This window comes from Anser cygnoides, chromosome 4, assembly GCF_040182565.1.
Source record: "Anser cygnoides isolate HZ-2024a breed goose chromosome 4, Taihu_goose_T2T_genome, whole genome shotgun sequence".
NCBI lineage: Eukaryota > Metazoa > Chordata > Aves > Anseriformes > Anatidae > Anser > Anser cygnoides.
The window spans coordinates 59787386-59805109 of NC_089876.1; the positions used below are offsets into that span (position 1 = coordinate 59787386).

General features: G+C 36.9%; 2 protein-coding genes across 6 annotated transcripts in view; one reads left to right on the forward strand and one right to left on the reverse strand.

Annotated features, from left to right (window-relative positions):
• Positions 1–17724, forward strand: part of CFAP96 (cilia and flagella associated protein 96) — a 91692-nt gene that overhangs the window by 12131 nt on the left and 61837 nt on the right. The window lies entirely within an intron of this gene.
• On the reverse strand, positions 21–17523 carry CCDC110 (coiled-coil domain containing 110). The gene is given in 7 exon segments (XM_066996554.1): positions 21–532; positions 2690–3004; positions 3007–4735; positions 5475–5585; positions 6207–6272; positions 7524–7594; positions 17502–17523. Coding segments are annotated over 7 exon segments (2352 nt in total). The 3' UTR covers positions 21–494.

The following is a 17724-nucleotide window of genomic DNA, read 5'->3' on the forward strand; positions in this document are numbered from 1 at the left end:
AGAAAACATTTATTCTTTTTTGTAAGTATCCTTTTTGCTGTTCACAGGATGAGTATTTTTTTAAGAATTTCTAGACTGGATCTCTCATTTCCATAAAAGAAAATAAAAATAAAACCAATGGTTGTTGGCCAGGTCTACCAGCACTTGCTAAGGTGTAAAACCCCTTCCTTTGAGATCAAGAGGACCCAACCATATTTTAAAATACTAACTTATACAAGAATGTTGATGTTTTCTTTATCCAAAGACCTGTAACAGAATTCCTTCTTTCTTTTTTATACCTCATATTAGGTAATTGTACTGGTGCTGGCATCAGGTACTTTAGTGTCTCTTTGTACAAATTATAAGGACGAAATGTCATGTTCTTCATTGATAAACTTTGTAGGTACAGCATTCCTAGGTAGATTGATCTGCACTGTACTTCCTCCTAACTTGTTCTGATGTAGTACAGCTGATGAAGACTGCTCTGAAGTTTTACTTTATGTCCTTCTGCCTTTTCAATTTTTCTTTTGTGTTTCAGTAATCTTGTCATTCCCTAGCGAAATGAGGAAACGAGATTAAAATATATGGAGCTTTGTTTAAAAACAAAACAGCAACAACAACAAAAAAAACCATGACAACCCAGTCTGAGAAAATTTTTAGTGCATGTGAGCTAACCTTATCTGGTAATCACAGGACCAATTACTTCTCCTGATAATTCCCTGTCAGAAAATGTGTGGTTCCAGTGATCTAATGCCTGTTTCTAGTTAGGGCCACAATATGCTGTTTTAATACAAGTGACAATTGTTTTAATACAATAAGAGTTGGCTTCTTGGTAGTGCACTTCATTATGATGGTGGAATTTAGAACTTTCTTAAATTTCATTGCCAATTATCTGGGATAGGGAGGACATCAGATATTAAATCATTTTCATGATAACAGCTTCCCTTACAGTATAGATATAGCCAGTCACCTTTATAAATAATTCTTACAACAATTTAATAGTTACAGTTTGAAGCAACTTCATGTTTCTGTAAGCATCAAATGCAATTAAATGCCTGACCATCTACTCAGCAGCCCAAGTATTTATGTTTTAATGTCCTTATTGAATCTGTGTGTAGTGCAGAATAATAACAATAATTTTGCCTATCTCCATTAAAAAAAAAATCAAATAATGTTTATATGTGTTTTGTATTTTAAAATGTTTTTACAGGAAAAGGCATTAAGAGGTAGACTTAGATCTTTAATGTATTTTTAGCTGTCCTGATACATATATCAATACTGTTACAAAAACATACTCTACATTTAGTGTGCTGTATTACAAACCAGACAAAAAATTGTTGTTTGTTGTTGTTGTTACAATTGCTATTTATGAATTATTGAAGAAATGGGAAGAAATGGATTACTTTTATGTAGTAACAATCTCTGAAGATACTGAGCGTGTACAGTGTTGTATTAGTAGAAAAGTGAAGATGAATAATGACCTCTAAGTCTGTTCTGGAAACACCAACAACTGTTTTACTGTTATGGATTTATTTATTAAGAAGGTAAAAAAAAATCCTTAAAAATGTAATAGAATAAAGAGAAATAGTGTTGTAGAGACATGACACACAGGTTACTTTAGCTTCATAGAATATTACATGCAATACTTTTGTGAAATTTCTTCCTCCCCCTGTTCCCGTGGCTGAGAAAATCAGATTATTTGTGCAGTGACTGTATCTAAGAGGCTAATTTTTGTGTCTTTTATAGCTATGACCATTCTCACTACGTTTACAATGAAAATGTTAAAGTTCACGTTTTAAGTAATAACCTTTCTATGTCAGTATCTAGCATAAAAAGGTAAAGGTATCTTGTGTTAATTGAACATAGACCAGAATTGAATGTCATCTAAAACATATGGAAACATAGGTGAAACTTAGGACTTCTTGCAGAATAAGCTCTGAAATGTGGCATGTACTAAACTGTTCAGCTAAAAAGGTTATTAATATTCCCTTCTGACACTGAAATCTTAGAGACAGAATTCCATCTCCTGTAAACTGTCACAGTTTTATTACATTTCTGTAGACTACTTATAATTGTGTAAGGATTTGCTCTTGTGAATCTGTGAAATTCAGCCAAGTATCAAAAGGAGGATACAGTTTTGAGAACTTAACAAAAAATGGAAATGACTGAGCATCATAATTGTAAATGTTTTTTTTAAAAAAACGTATTTTTATTACAATTTATTTGAAGCAATAGACTGTTATATATTATCAGGAATTGCCTGAAAAAAAAATATTAATTTATTTCTTTAAAAGGTGGAAGAAAGTACTCCAGAGTGTCTCCAGAAAATAGTAACAAAGACCCTTGAATCCCCAAGATTTATCATTTAAACGCCTGTCTAGAGTTCACTGCAGTCAAATGGAAAAATTCCCAAACTTTGTGTGCGCTGGAGCAATTCATTCATTCAGGTTTTGTTGTATAAGAATATATACATTCTGCACAATCTCTTTTTCAGAAGCCTTTTTATCCCTTAGCAACTTGCCCTAAGACTTAAAAACAGCAAAGCTACAATTTTTCTAGTTGAAACCTAATGTAGCGTACAATTCTAGTAATATGCTTACCAGAAAAATCAAATGAGAAGGACAAATTGTGTACTGCGATGTTAGAAAACAAAAATACTTAATTTAGAAAACAAAAAAATTGATAAGTTACTGCAAAACGAAGCTCTTACCTTGTGAAAGGTATTCCAGAGCTGCATACTGAGAATCCGGAATTTCTTTACAAATTCCATAGGAATATTCAGAACAGTCATCTTGCATGGTGCCAAAACTGGAATTGGGTGTCCTTTGTGCCCAGACTAGAGCTGTAGCTTGGCCTCGGAGATAAACGTAATCCTTATGCAAATGGTGGAATTCAAACTGTAATACATCTCTCTCATTTTCAATAGTCCACAGGTGATTTTCTAATATTAAGTGTTCTTCAATCAGTTTTCTAATGTCATTTTCATATTTGAAAACATCTTGTCTATGTTCCTGTAGTTTTTCTTAAGTAACTGATTTTCCTCTGTGATGTTTGTTATTACGGTTGATAACTTCTTGCATTCTCTGTTAGCAGTGGTCACGTTAGACTTCAAAAGATCAGTATCTGCTTTTGCATTTCTGAGTTCAGTCATAAGTTTCTTTTCTATATAATCTTTATCTGACTGGACTTTCTTAAAGTCCTTCAGCAGCATCTGTTTAGCATTAGAACATTCCTGCAGGCTCGTTTCAAGGTTAAGTTTCTTGTCTGCCAGTGTTTGCATTAATTGAAGATGAGTCTCCCGTTCAGATTTCATTGCAGTTTCTTTTTCCTTCATTTGTTGTATTTCATTCTGATTTCCTTCAAGCTCTTGCTCTAGGGAACTCTTTTCTTCTGTAAGCTGGGATATTTTTATCTCAAGTTTTTTATTTGTTTTGTGTACCATGGAGCATTCCTTTTGCAAGCACTCTAGCATTGCACTGAGCTTCCCTTTTTCACAGATAGCAGTAGTCATCTTTTCTTCTAATTTCTTGTTCCTAATTTGAAAATCATGTAGTGCCTGCATTGTTTGTTGGTTTCCATGATGGAGTTGACTCTTCTCTTCCTCAAGGATTATTTTCTGTTTCTGGAGTTCTTTACATTTTCTTAATAAGTTCTTTACTTCCTTAATACATTCCTTGTTGTCTTCTTGTGATTTAACCAACTGCTTTAGCATACTTTTCTTTTCTTTAGCTAAATGCTTAATTTGTATATCACAGTTTGATATTTTTTCTTTCAAAGACTGTATGGTAACAGCAAGAGGTTTGACTTTGTTCTTGAGAGCTAAATTTTCATTCTGAAGATCGTGTACTCTTTTTTGCAAATGCTCAGAATTTTTCAGAGACTTTTGCGATGCTTCAGTTTTCCCATCGTATTCAGAGGTTACTGTGATTTCACTCAACTTCTGATTTCCTAGCCTCGGTGGTGTCTGATTTAAAACAGTCAGTTGCTCTTTTTCTAGTTGCTTTTTGTGATCAAGCATTAGTAGCTTATCTTTCACCATTTTGGAGAAAGAATTAACCTGGAATCTGTCACCTTCACTTTTAAATTCTTTATGTACATTTTGGTTTTCAGATTCTGCTTTTTCATTGCACACTGTTGTAGGAGAAGAACCCCAAACATTGGCACTTTCAGAGTTTCTGTAAAATTCTTTAATAAAATGTAAGTGATTTTCTTTAAGTGGAGCTAAAGTAATATGTGATTCATTTAAAGAGGTAACAGTTTCTGCAACTTCTTTTAAGTTATTTAATTTTTCTCTGTGTAAAAAGACAGATTTTTCTGTATTCTGTGCTAGCGAATCTGAGTCAGTACTGACTGACTTCCAAAATTCTTGTTTCAGCAACTTGGTTGTATAGTTAGTATCATCTGTTTTATGAAATTCTTTCCCATATTTGGGAGAAGGTACAGGAAGTTTAGATTTACTCCAAATTACCTTCTCCTGGGCAGCATTCAACCTTTCTGTCTCCAGATCAGTGCCAGATACCAAATGTCCACATTTATATTCATTCTTCATTGCAGGTAACCTTTTGTTTCCAAGCAGATCTTCTGACTGTTCAACCTTTTCAGTGGCTGTATTTTGCAGTGAAATCCTATGTGAACTTTTTATGTCACTGACCACATTTACAGGATTGGAATGTGCTTCCACATGCTCCTCAGAACAGGGTTGTTGGTCATGGTGAACTTTTCTCTTAGAAGACGGCGCTTTGGGATTTTCCATAGGCTACCCCACAACATTAAAAACAAATGTACAAAAAACTATCATACTGTAAGAACTGTGAAACATTGCAGTACTGGAAGCATAAGACAACTAAGCTGTTAATATCAAGGCACTTCTCAACCAAGACTTGTACAATTTTATCTCCGTGAATGCCATTTACCCTTTAAAAGAACATAAACAGTTTTCATGGGCCTTATTTAATTCAGTACTGGGCTTTGGAGCAGGTATAACATACTGAGTAAGTGTCTTAAATCGATTAAGTATATTTCAAGCAAAGGAAGGATGACCTAAAGAGACTATAGCTTGTTTCTGATTAATTTGTCATCCCAGTTAGTTTGAAAGAAGGGCAAACTGGATTTACACAAAATAGAGGCAGAAATAGGTTTTATGTATAGGAGAGGAGCAGTATTTATTCCCTTTCTTCATTTCTCTCTTTTCGCTCCTTGGCTCTGTCTGTTACACTATAGGCTTTGTATTGCATTCCATATCCAGTGTAAATAGTCCAAACGAATATGGGGAAGATCAAGCTACCATTTTATCTGTGCAGAAAAGAAACCGAACTGTAATCATAATGGGTTGGACAGAACAGTATATGTATCTGTGGCTTCTCAGGAAAAAAAAAACATTGTTATTTTTTGTACCCAGATTTCCCTTTGGGTTATTTTCCAAAAACCACGTAATTCTCAAATCCAAAATCCATCTAAAGAGTAAGTTGTTTGTCAGTAAAAATTGTTAAACATACCAGAGATGCATCACTTGCTGTGCAAGTCATCAAAATCTTGTCTGATGTACATACTGTAGTTTTCATTTCAAATATATTTTTATTTAGTATCTCACTGATTTTATACTGTACCTGAAAGAGATTGAGATTGTTTATAGAAAAATGTAGAAGTATTTGACTTTCCAAAAATATGCTATTAATTAGGAAGTTCTCTCCTGGGATGGACAGACTGGATGAAAGTGGGGTGTAGGAATATGGAATTGTGTATAACGAGCAAAGTGTAAAGCTAAATGTCCTTCCTATGTCAAATCTTTAGCTTTTATATAATGAATCAGATAAAATGATGACAGAAGAATTCTTCTGTAAGGGTGGCTTAGTGTTCTGTGAAACATGACAGTTTACAACAATGGAGTAGGTTCTGCTGTCTACTGACAATGACAAGGTGAAATTAACTTCCTTGAAAACAACAGAGCTTCCTTGAGTTTATAGTAGTACAAATTAGAGAAAGATCCTTCCTTTTTTGTTTCCCTTGAACTCAGTTTTGTTCTTCCTCTTTGTTTTTCTAAGATTTTCTAAGCCCTCAAATACTACTATAACTAAGAAAGAGCAAGAACCTTGAAGTGAAATTATTTTATCAGTGAACAGATGATGTAAATGTATACTTACTGTACATAAGAATATAAAAGACCTAAGGCCATATCTGAAAATGCAGGAATTGGTGTTTATATTTTAAGAGCATTTCTGTTCTTTTACCATGTTAATATGCTCCAGAGTCTGTTGCCGAAGTGTCTGAACTGATTTCAGCTGTTGTTGAAGAACCTAAAATGTAGAAAATAAATGTCAGAAAACTGGTAGGTAGTTACCTATTTTTTTAAATATTGAAATGAATTAGGTTATTTTCTCAGTTTAACTCATGTTCATTTTCTAGTTCTAAGATTGTTTTCATCCTGCCTGAGTCAACAAGAGTTCATCAAATGGTTCTTTTACCATTCAACAGCCATTTAGAAAATTATTTGCAATACTGGAAGGATTTCAGCATCATTCTTCCTGGACAGTTGCTCACATCACAGAAAGCACTGTCATATCTGGCATCACTTTGCACCTTTGTCTTTGCTGAGACCAAATGTGTTTACATTAGAATTCATACTCCAGTTCCAAAGATCATCTTTTGGTTTAGACTGACATGTACTGGTTGGACAACATAAGCAAGCTGGACTGTCTCTTGGCCTAGTGAAGGGAGAAGCCCTGGTGTTCTATATTAACAGAACTAATCTTAGCTAAGCTCTAATGACGTAAAAGTGCTTTAAAATAAATAGTGCAAATGCTTCACAAAGATCAAAAAATGTTTTTCTGAATGAATCATTATGAGGTCACAGGAATTCAGAAACTCAGTGAAAACCTTAGCTAAAGGAATGAACCTGTGCATAGAGCAAAACATGTAGTTTTCTATGTATTCTGCTTTGGAAGAAAATTCTCCGCAACATAAAAGAGGAGAAAAAGGGGCAGGTAGAGAATACTGTACATCCCGTACCTGAGTTATGTGACTATACTGCTATTAAAAGCAAAACCAACCTACTTTGCTAGTCAGTATCCAAATGGAAATTGTAGTTTGAAAGTATGCTGTCAATTTCAAAATACTTCAGCAAATTACATCAGTTAAAAAAAATATCGTTAGAGAATGACAGCTCCTATGGTCTTCAGTCTGAATACAGTTTATAAGTATACTGAAGCAATCGATCAGTCACTGTATTTGTATTTATGTTCATATTAACTAGTTCACACATAAAGACCAATACAAAAGAGACTAGCTTTGAATTAGATAACTCTGTGAACACTGAGATTTAACACTTCATCCTAGCAGCTCCTGTGAACTTGAAGTAAGGCATCTTTGATCAGTAGCTAGCCTGAGCTACTCCTGTTGCTCTGGTGAAGTCTGGTACAGGCCAGTTTGCCAGCAGAGGTTTGGGCATTCTGACAGGCACATCTGTGTACTTAAATAAATGCACCATATGGGAATCATGCTAGCTAAGACTGTCTTTACATCCAGTCATCCTGTTCCTGTCTGCAGACAGAATCAAATCTGCTTATTTCGAGGGCTGTTTGCGGGTGAATTGGATCTTCTACTCCTGTTGTATGATTACCTGCAAATAAAAAAGACATTTCTACAGTTAGCACTGGTTGATGTTCACAGGAAGAGCTGTTTCAAATCTAGACATCAAGGGAAAAGGGAGAAAACTTAGCCCTGCAGAGGCCGAGGAAGGGTGTAAGAGCTTTTTTCTTCTGCTGTTGGTGTTCTCAGCCCTGCTGCAGTCCCTGGCACAGGATGGGAACACATGCAGGTGAATTAGTGTCTGGAGAACCTCTGAGGAAGAGGCCCAAGGCTCCAGCAGGGAGAATACCTCTTTGAAAGAGATGAAGCAACCATTGCAAAACACGTACCTTGGGGGACTTGTGTCACCACCATGCTAGTCAGGTGTGAGGGGTGGCCCCAGGACGAGGTGGGATAGCCCTTCGTTCCGGTGCAGAGACCCAGCGGTACAGTTTTTCCTCCCTCTGGAGGCTGCCTTGGCCTGCACCATCCCCCACCTCCTATGTGAGGAGGAGGAGGAAGGCTGGTGCAGCCCGCTGGTCCCCCTGCGGTCCCGATGCAGTGCGGCGTGTCGTGGCAGTGACATCACAGTTCTCAGGGAGAGTGTGGTGACACAGCATGGTGCCACCCCCCTGGGTGCTCCATCCCACCGTGGTGCCGCTATGGCTTCCGCTCAGGCCTCCCCTCTGTGGTGGCAGAGCAAGGCCGCCATTTCCTTCACCAACAACCAGGGCCTCCGACAAGGGGCAGAGGAAGGCCTGTTTTCAGGCGCTGTTCCTGCCCCGTTGCCCCTGTGATGGCGGCTGCCTGCTTGGCATGGCAGCCCTCATGCGTCTGAAGGCAGCAGGGCACCTGGGGGGATCAGCTCCGGGGGACCTCGGGGGAATGTCACCCCGCGTCCAGTGCTTCCTTCCTTGTGTTTTGTTTTGGAGTTTCTTTTTAATTCTTGCTGCAGACACCTCCCTGGGTTGTCAATGTAAGTGGGTGGCCTCGCTCTGCTATGGTCACACTTGTGATACATGTTCTTGTCTTTTACGTTTTTGAAGTAATATTCTGTTGTGCATTGTTTAAATTGTGTGAGTGTAGTTTTATCCTTCCAGGAAAAAATAAAAAGTTTCCCTATCAAAATAAGTGGAGCTCCTAACACATGTATGAACAATATTCATTGTGTTTTCCATGCTTGAGGTAGTAAAGCAGACATTCACTATGAATCACTTGTATTCATGTGAGTAGAGTCATTAAAAGACTGTTTTTGTAATTAAATGACTCAGGACGGTTAGACACAGATTGTTAAACTGTGTTACTTCTCATAAAGCACCTGTAAGGCTAACAAATGTGGGAAACCTTTGCTAAAGCAACTAAAACCGTATATAATTGACATTCTTTTGGGAAGCAACACTACGAGAGGTAAAGTCTTTTCTCAATTGTAACTCTCATCTATGTCAGGGTTTTGAGTTAATGCTTGTATAACAGTTAATTGGCAAAGCATATTTTTTTAAACTCTATTGCATAAAAACTGGTAGAATTTGTCTATGAAAGATTAAGTTCAACCCGGATTGTTTTATTTTGTGCTCAAATTGTGTGTAGTTACTTCTTTCAAGATTTTTTTTAATAGGGAAAGAATAAGTGGATGAAATATGTAGCGTATATATTTCTTAACCAGCTTTAGCAGTGGGAGATGTTGAAGAAAATTCTGAATTTTTTAATATTCACCCCAGGGGCTTGTTGGTCAGTCTTTATGCTAGAAGTTTGCATATGTGCTTATAGCTTTGGAAGAATATAGTCCAACAGTCTGACACAAATGCATTGGTAATGGTATATTTGAACATTGTTTTAGAAGGATAGTTTACGATTATGGATAGATGACAAAAGAGTCACATGGGGATTGTGGCTCCTAGTCCTTGAGAGTGGCATAGCTGTAATATTCAAAGTTTTCAGGCTCTCCAAATATTTCTAACATGTTTTTGCAGAAGTACAAAGTTAGTGAACCCTTTTACACCTGTTGAGGGACAGCTGAAGAGTTTAGTGGCTGGAATTAGTCCAGCAGTATTACACAATAGCAAGAAATGTAAATCTTATATTTAGCTACTTACTCTCCAACCCAGAAATATATTTTTTCTCATTTTTATGGCATCATAAGGGTAAAAATAAGTTTAGGCTTATGTTAATAATCTGGAACATAAAATCTGTCCCTGTAATCTTTCCCCCAATTATTATTTTTTGATATTATTCTAACATTACTGACAGTGTTGTCATCAGAGGTGTTTATTCAGTACTATTCTCTGAACTGGAATCAGAACCTTTTACTAGGAGCCACTGCTGGAGGACTTGGTCCTTAAAGTGTTGGGAATAGCTTTTTAACAGTTAATGATTTTAATTTTTGAATCAGGCATTTCAACTTGTCCTTCAGCTATGCTAGCAAATCAAGTAAGACGTTCTCACATTGGGCTGCTTTATCAAAAATAACTTACAAAATGTTTGTATGTTTTTTTTTTTTTAAAAAAAAACTATTTGCCATAAAAAATCCAGATGATATCAAGAAGCTTTGCTGCCAAGTAGTGCAAGAGGGAGAAGAATGAAGGTGGTGCAAGAAAAAAGAATATTTTTCAAGCTGAGCTCTTTCATGATTCTGGTATAAGCCATCCAAATTGTGGTATTTTCTCAGAATATTGAATCTTTGTTAATGAAGATAGAATCATTAAGATCAGTGAGTTCTCCCACTGGTCCAGGTAGGGCTATATTCAACAAGTCAAGTTAGTATTACCAGGAGTCTCTGTGTGAGTCTCAGTCAGCAAGAGAATAAGTCCAGTGGCATAGTATCCATTTAAAGACCAAGGAAAGATACTAAATAACGAAACCAAAGCTACACCAGAAAAAGAACATTTACTTGGAAGTTTCTTCATGGTATGCTGTTGCCTATTTGCACCATCAGAGGGTGTGTTGTGCTCTAGAGACTGTACTTGGTATATCTGCATTGTGATCTTCCTGGAATCCTGAAAAGCCAGTGAGAACAGTAAGGACAACCACAAAAGCCTTCTGGAGCTGTCAGTTCCTGTTTGCAGTTTAATAAACAAGGTCAGCTGTTTGAGAGCTGAAAAGAAAAGCTTCTGAAATAGAAATGGTTGGTCCCAAATTTGACACATGTGGAGAAGGTATGGAAGTCTTCACCCGGAAACAATAACATTATAAAATTCTGATGTACATGTTTATCTTAAACAAGACCAATACCTTGTTTTGTTTAGAAATAAACAACACTGTATACTTCATTTTATATAAACAAATACCCAGACATTGACCCATGAGAATTCCTCTGTATTTATCCAGCAAGAAAAACAATGAAAAATAACAGAATAAACAAACTGTTCTTTTCGTATTTCTTAAGCAATGTACAAGAAAACTTTCCAGTGCAGAAAGAAGTCCCAGGAAGTTAAACTGTACAGAATCAGAGAAAACAGCAGCGGGCCATTAGGTTTGGCTGCAAATGAGGTGTTGGTTTAGCTAGTTAGAGTTTGACAGTTCTGTGTTAGCAGTCAACGGAGATATTCCATCCTTCTGTCCATCCTGTCATGAGCTCTTTTCTATGATATTTTAGTTACCTGTTTTTGAGATAAAGACTGACCTAGATTGTGAGCTCCAACACAACAGACTCATTAAAAACACCAAAAAAATATTGAATAAGAGATGTAGAGGGGAAAGAAACTGAAAAACAGAGGAAGCAGCAAGAGACAAGAGCAGCAAGTAAAAATACAGTGCACCAGAAATGCAGCAATGAGTGGATTAAATTCAGGAATCACTGAAAAGTAAAACAAGGAAAGGAACAGTCAGGATTCTGCAAATTTGTTTATGAGTATGCAGCTACCTGAGTAAGGACAAGTCACTTAGTTATGAGGTTGTTTTACTGAGTTTGGGGAATAATGTGATCTTTGAAGAAAAACAAACAAACAAGACTTTCAAAAGATATCAATTTTATAGGACATTTAAAATATGAAGACATTTACAAAGCAGTTGGGCTACCTTGGTAGAACTGATGGAATACATACTTCAGCATCAAATTTTAATGGTGATTAGAGAGTAAAAAATGGGGAAAATGTGTGGTAGGAGAAGCCTTGAGTTTGCTTTAAAAATGACATTTTGGAATTTTCTAGGCTTCAAAAATATATTGGGTTGCAATTTGGGGAAAGAAATCAGAAAACAAAATCTAATGAAATATTCAGGGATAAAGCAAAGTAAAAATTATAAGGAGAAAAGGATGTGATGCAAACAGCAGTATTGTAGGGAAGAGCTAGGCATGCACTTAATGGAAGTAAATAAATGCAGTGCCCCATCAGTATGTGCTAGAGCAAAAAACCATAAAAGAGCCAGAAAAAGATACAGTGCAAACCTATAAGGAAATGAAGTAGTGTTCTTCATGCTGTGTCTCAAGGGTAACTTGAATACCACTCAGCTGCCTGTGTTCTCCCATGACTTGGCTCAGAGACTCTTCAGAGACCTTGCCAGACCAGGACTTCTGTGGCCACCAAGGCAGGAACAGGGCAGAAATCTCTCAGCTGAGCCCTCATTGTGTAGTCCCAATCTTTGTGTATGGTGGTGGAGATCCCCTTTGTGCCCTAGAAGAGGTTTTTGGCATTAGTTTCTGAATGGGACTTAGTGGATGCTGGTATGCTTGTGAAGCCCACTTCCTTTATCCCCCACTGCTTGCCCCAGGAGCTGAGGGCTGATGACCAGGACTTTTTAGTCTGGGAAGTGTTACAACAGGTGAATGCAATACCTGATGTTACATTAAGGAGTTTGGTTAAAAAATGGGTTGTGTGATGAAAGTGTGTAATTAGTCGCGTCACGTGAACATAATTTCTGCTTTGTGATTAGGTGAATTGTATATTGAGTTAAAACCTAATATTGAAAAGAAGAAGTAAATTGTAACTACTTTTCGACAAAGAGTACCAATTCCAGGCCTCAGGAAGAGAATCTGAGCTATAGAACAAATTCCAATAAATGAGGAGGATCAATTTCAAAAGGTCTTTATTGTATAAATGTGTGTATAGAGTAATTGTTTCTGGTGAGGTTACTTCTTTGTTTATAAAGTCATTTACTAGACAAGAGGAGATGAAGAGAAGGGATGGAAGAATTCCTTAGGTCTCTGCGCAAACAAGCGGAAAGTAAGCATCTTTTGTGTACCAACTTCTTGATTCTTCGTTTAACTGTGAACATCTAAAACTCCAATAATTAGAAAAATCTAGGTTTGTAGTGGGTTAAAACATTCTTCTTCAGGGGAAAGGAAAGCATTGTATGTTGTGTGAGTGTTTTGCCTGGTTCTTATCCGAGATGTTGTGCTAAGCAGGGTAAAGAAACCTTTGGACAGACTGCTGTCCTCCTAATTTGCAATATCCAGTGCCAACCTGTCTTAAGACTGTATGGCTCAAGTTTTTATAGACGCAGGAATCTTCTTAGGGAAATCTGGGTTAAACATGAACAGCTGATTAAATGTGTCTGTCCTCCTAAATATGACAGAAATGTTAAAATCAGCTACAGGGACAGCTGTTACCTCTTGATTATTGTGAGACGATGAGTGGATGCGTTCCATGAACCTTTGAACAGGTGCATCCTAGACAGGTTTATTAAAACACTACAGCAGTAACTATTCAAGTATGCAAGGCATTAGGATCTGATGTGGTGATCACAGAGATAGACTCGATTAAATACTTGAAGATGTCACTTTGGTTCTCTAACTTGAGAGGCGACATGTAAATCATTTTCTATCATTTGTTTAAACTGGCATCTTTCAGGGAGGTCTGAGGTATCGGGGCAGATTCATTTAAGACATAAACTCAAAAGGAGATTATTTATTCACTGCTGTGCCAAACTTGGTGAATTTTATGGATGTAACTACTGTATTGCCCTAATTCATTGTTTACTGTGCGTCCAGTACCCTCTGTTCTTGCTATGTAAATTAAGATGTAAGGTTAGACTTTTTTTTTCCTGACCTTGGAATTAAGGGAAAAAAAGAGCTTGTCCTACTTTTGGATTAATATATTTTGTTTTGTAATACGGTGGGAAGATGTGTTTGAGCCCTTTCAGCATTTAGGAGGAAAGGCTGTTTTTGGAAGATTTAACTGCCATGAAAATCCTTTTGGCAAACAGCAATGAGATCCAGTGCAACACTGCTGTCTGAATGCCTCGGAGGCTTTGCTTTTTTCCTTTACCTGCCACAGTAGAATCAGCTCATCTGTCCAGGTGCTACCACTATAATGCATATTTTACTCAATCCTTACTTTGCCTAAAGCAGGGCAATGGCTGATACTATTTTATGGTAACAGTCTTCAAAAGCCCCGTCTCCATTCAGTTGTGACCTTCAAAGGACAGCCTTTTTGTCACAGGGGTGTTAGGACTCTTCATACACACTTCATAACGGCACTTATCTCATTAGAGTGAGAATGGAAAAGGCTGGACGAATTATGAGAAGAAATAACATTTTTAGAATTTATCCTTCCTGTTGTGTTTTTCCGCTTCTATACTGTAACCCCCTTTTCTGCTTAGTCTGGATTTGAACCCGTGGGGTAGCAATTATTTGTTCTCTGTACAGTGCCTGATACAGTTGGGCCATATTTGAGTGTTCTTGCAATACACGCTTTTCTTATAAATAATAAAATAAGGTAGGTGCTGGAAGAATCTCACTTTGAAAGAATTATACTTCTCACTTCATACATCCTATTTAGGTATAGTTTTGAACTGGCTCACCTAAAGAGGTACAAGAGCTAAAGCAGTGAACAGGAATGCTTTCTGTATAAGTGACTGTAGTTTTGAAAGTGGTGGTATTCCTGCACTGAAAATAAAAGGAAATTAAAGGAATTTGCAAGAGTAAAACAGCAGAAAGAGATGTAATTCTTGAAATTAATTAAAAAAAATATTAAAATGTCTTGGTTAAGCTCTTCATTATTTTAGTTTTTACACGTTCACAGCTTTCTTAAATGTGCAAGCTGTAGATGTGTTACACGTCCAGTCTTAGCAAAGTATAGAAATGGAAATAATCATGAAACTGCCAATTAGAGAAATTTCACTGAGAAATATGATTACTAAAAAGATAGCATTCATTTATAATGAGTATGTTGAATGAGTGCTACACACAAACTGAATAGTCAAGATACGGAAAGTATATTTTACCTGTAAGTAGACTGAAAGATAAACTAATTGTCATGTGCGCAATCATGGCTTCTCTTTCAGATTATTCTTCCTCAATGAAAACTACCTATGCCTGTGGTTTGTGTATCTGCACAACCTACAGGCACCTTGTAACTCTACTGCTGCTCAGCTGCTGCTCTGAAACTTGGATTCGTTTCTACGTGCAAAGGGACTAAATGTTACTGTGCCTTGTGGCAACATGTAGGGAGTTGCTAGTGACACCCTACAGGTTTTGTGTGATGCCATGAACAACTTTGCTCTTTGTCATAATAGAGAAACATTTTTATTTTTTTTTGTCTTGAATGGGCTGAAACAGTTTGCCTGCATGTATTACTTGCGTTTTTTGTTTTAGCCATTGAACATATTGGTCCAGCCACTTCTCTGTAGTGTACGTGGTCTAATTAATATTTAACTTTTTATAGGCTGCTGGATGAGCAGGATAATTAAAAACCTCTTAAATCAGGAATATACTAAAAAGATTTTTTTTTCAAAAAAAATCGTTTTACACAGAATGTGATGGATAAAAATCTGTTACTGAGTGATATCTGGAAAAGGAAAAGCCGAAGCTGTCAAAAGCTTGCAAGAGATTTTTCCTCTTGCTCAGAATCCTCCTTATGTTTACTAAATATTTTGTCTTCTGAGTAATGAACAATAATCATTAACGTCTCTACAGTTTTCTGTGTTCCTGAAGTTGGCACTCCAACACAGCTGTAATTTTGCCAGCAAAGCTTTCTTTAAAGCTTTATTTTGGACAACTGTCCTTAGCCTGTGCCATCAAGAATTTTTTTTCAGGGTAATATAATATACAATCTTTCAAGACTGTCCTAAAACCTTTAGCAGTCTTTGGATCATGCCCTGGTGTGGGGAGAGCAGGGATTTGGCAGGCTGAGTGTAACTGAAAGCACTCAGTATGCTAAGACAAATGTGCGCTCTACCAGATCTGGAAACAAACCCCTTTGTGAACTTTGGTGTTGTGTTGTGTAGATGGTATTACTTACCAAGCATGCACTGTGAAGACAGGATCCTACTTGGTGGTGCCACAGAACAATTGAATGTGTGCTGAAGAGTTGTAGTACGCATTTTACTTTAAAACTTCGTATTTTAAGGAAAAGGAATAATCTGCTTATGGAAAATTCTTGTTAACTTCTAAAAGAAACTATCTGGATAGCTTGCTTGGATGTGAGGAGCTAAAAAAAAAGAAACACAAAAGGGCAAAACTACAGAATGTGGCTGCCTTTAAGAGAAAATTCACTAGGTATATGTCAACAAACATGTTTTGTTTACCACTGTTTTATTCATGAAAATATGAAATCACTAGGTAAATGATAACTTTATCCTTGTGAAAAAGCCCCTCTAAAGTAGAGTTTGATTCAGATGCCTGTATATTACATGCAGGTCAGATCTGTACCCAAGAGTACAGTCATTTCCTTTTACATGATTTATAGAAATTTGAACCAAAATTCTGGAGCACATCATCTTGAGGAAAGTTCTTGAGCAAACCGGCCCAAATTCTGCAGACTGGATCTATCCCTAGTTTTAAACACAGTCAGTAATTTTATTTCTGTTAAGAAGCTTTTTATCTATGAAAGTTGCAAGGGAAGCTTCAGGATGTGTCTGCATTAGCAGGCAGCATGGTGCAGTAGGGGCAGATGTTGGTGCTGAGGACATGGCAACTCCATAATATGTGGTTCAGGGAGGGCTTATTTAGGTCTAATATCATTGTGTGGACTGCATTCCCATTAGTGGTTGGTGTGCATTAGCAGAGATTCTCTTCTAGTTGAATTTCGTCATAAGGGAAATCATTGTGCATGCACTTTGGTGGGCGATGTGAACCAAAATGCAGTGAGTGGGAATGAGGAGGGATTTACTTTCAACAGCACACTTGTGATCTGACCAGAAGTGTTAGTGCAATTTTTAAGTGGTGGAATGTGGTTGAAAACCTGAAAGGGTTATTGAGTTATGGAAAAAGCATAGATTCTTTAATTACTTTAATGAGCTTTTGAAGTTTCAGATTGTTGGTAACACTTCAGCATTACGTAAGAGACTAAAAGCATTCATCTTGGAACAATGGATACAAAAGCACCCTATAAACTAATCTGTGTGTGTTCAGATGCAATTCTTATCTTGCTCATTTGGAGAATTACAATTTCATGTAATTCAAGTTTTTACTGTCAATTCAGTAATTCAGTAAATTCAGTAAAAAAATTCAATTTTTTACTGTCTCACAGAATAGCCCCACTGTTTATGCAGTAGTAGCATAGCTGAGGAAAACTTTTCACACCTGTTGATCAACATTTGAAGAGTTCAGATAACAAGCATATGAAGTCACACTTATTATCTTTCTCTCCATCTAAAAATAAATGCCATAGCTCTCTCTGCATGTAATATGTATCTAAAAAAGCCTGGACACAGCTGAGCAGCATAGTAGCATTACACTATCATGATTTACTGGGTGTGCCATTCTTAAGCCAGCAGATAAAGTGGATCATTCTTTCGCTGGACACATTACATAGGAAGGATTTGTGCCAGTAACCCCTGACACCCTACTGAGGTAAAGAATGTGGCCTTGAGCACGCTGCAGAGAGAATTGCTGTATCTTTCTCTCACTTTTAAGTCTCTGTATTCCCCCAATCTGAAAAGAAGATAGGATGTGATTTCCTAATTTTCTTCTCTATTAGTATCAAAGATTCTTGTGCCTGTATGAATTGCAAATCTGTTTCCTTTATATTACACTGGTGTAAATATTTTCACATAGGTTGGTACTTGCAATTAGATAGGCTTACCTTCTAGCTCTATGAAAGTCATCTCCGACCTCAAACCTCTCAAAATAGCATGCCATGATGCAATGCCACTGAACTTCCCCCAAAGATTTGGCATCAAGTCATGTTATGTGACTTTCTTTTAACCTAACACTTCTTGTAGCTACATTCCTGGGAGTTTCCCCATGTTTTCAATTGGTATGTTTGCCCTGTTAAAGAGAGGGCAGTTGAGGGTCTCCAGTTTTGA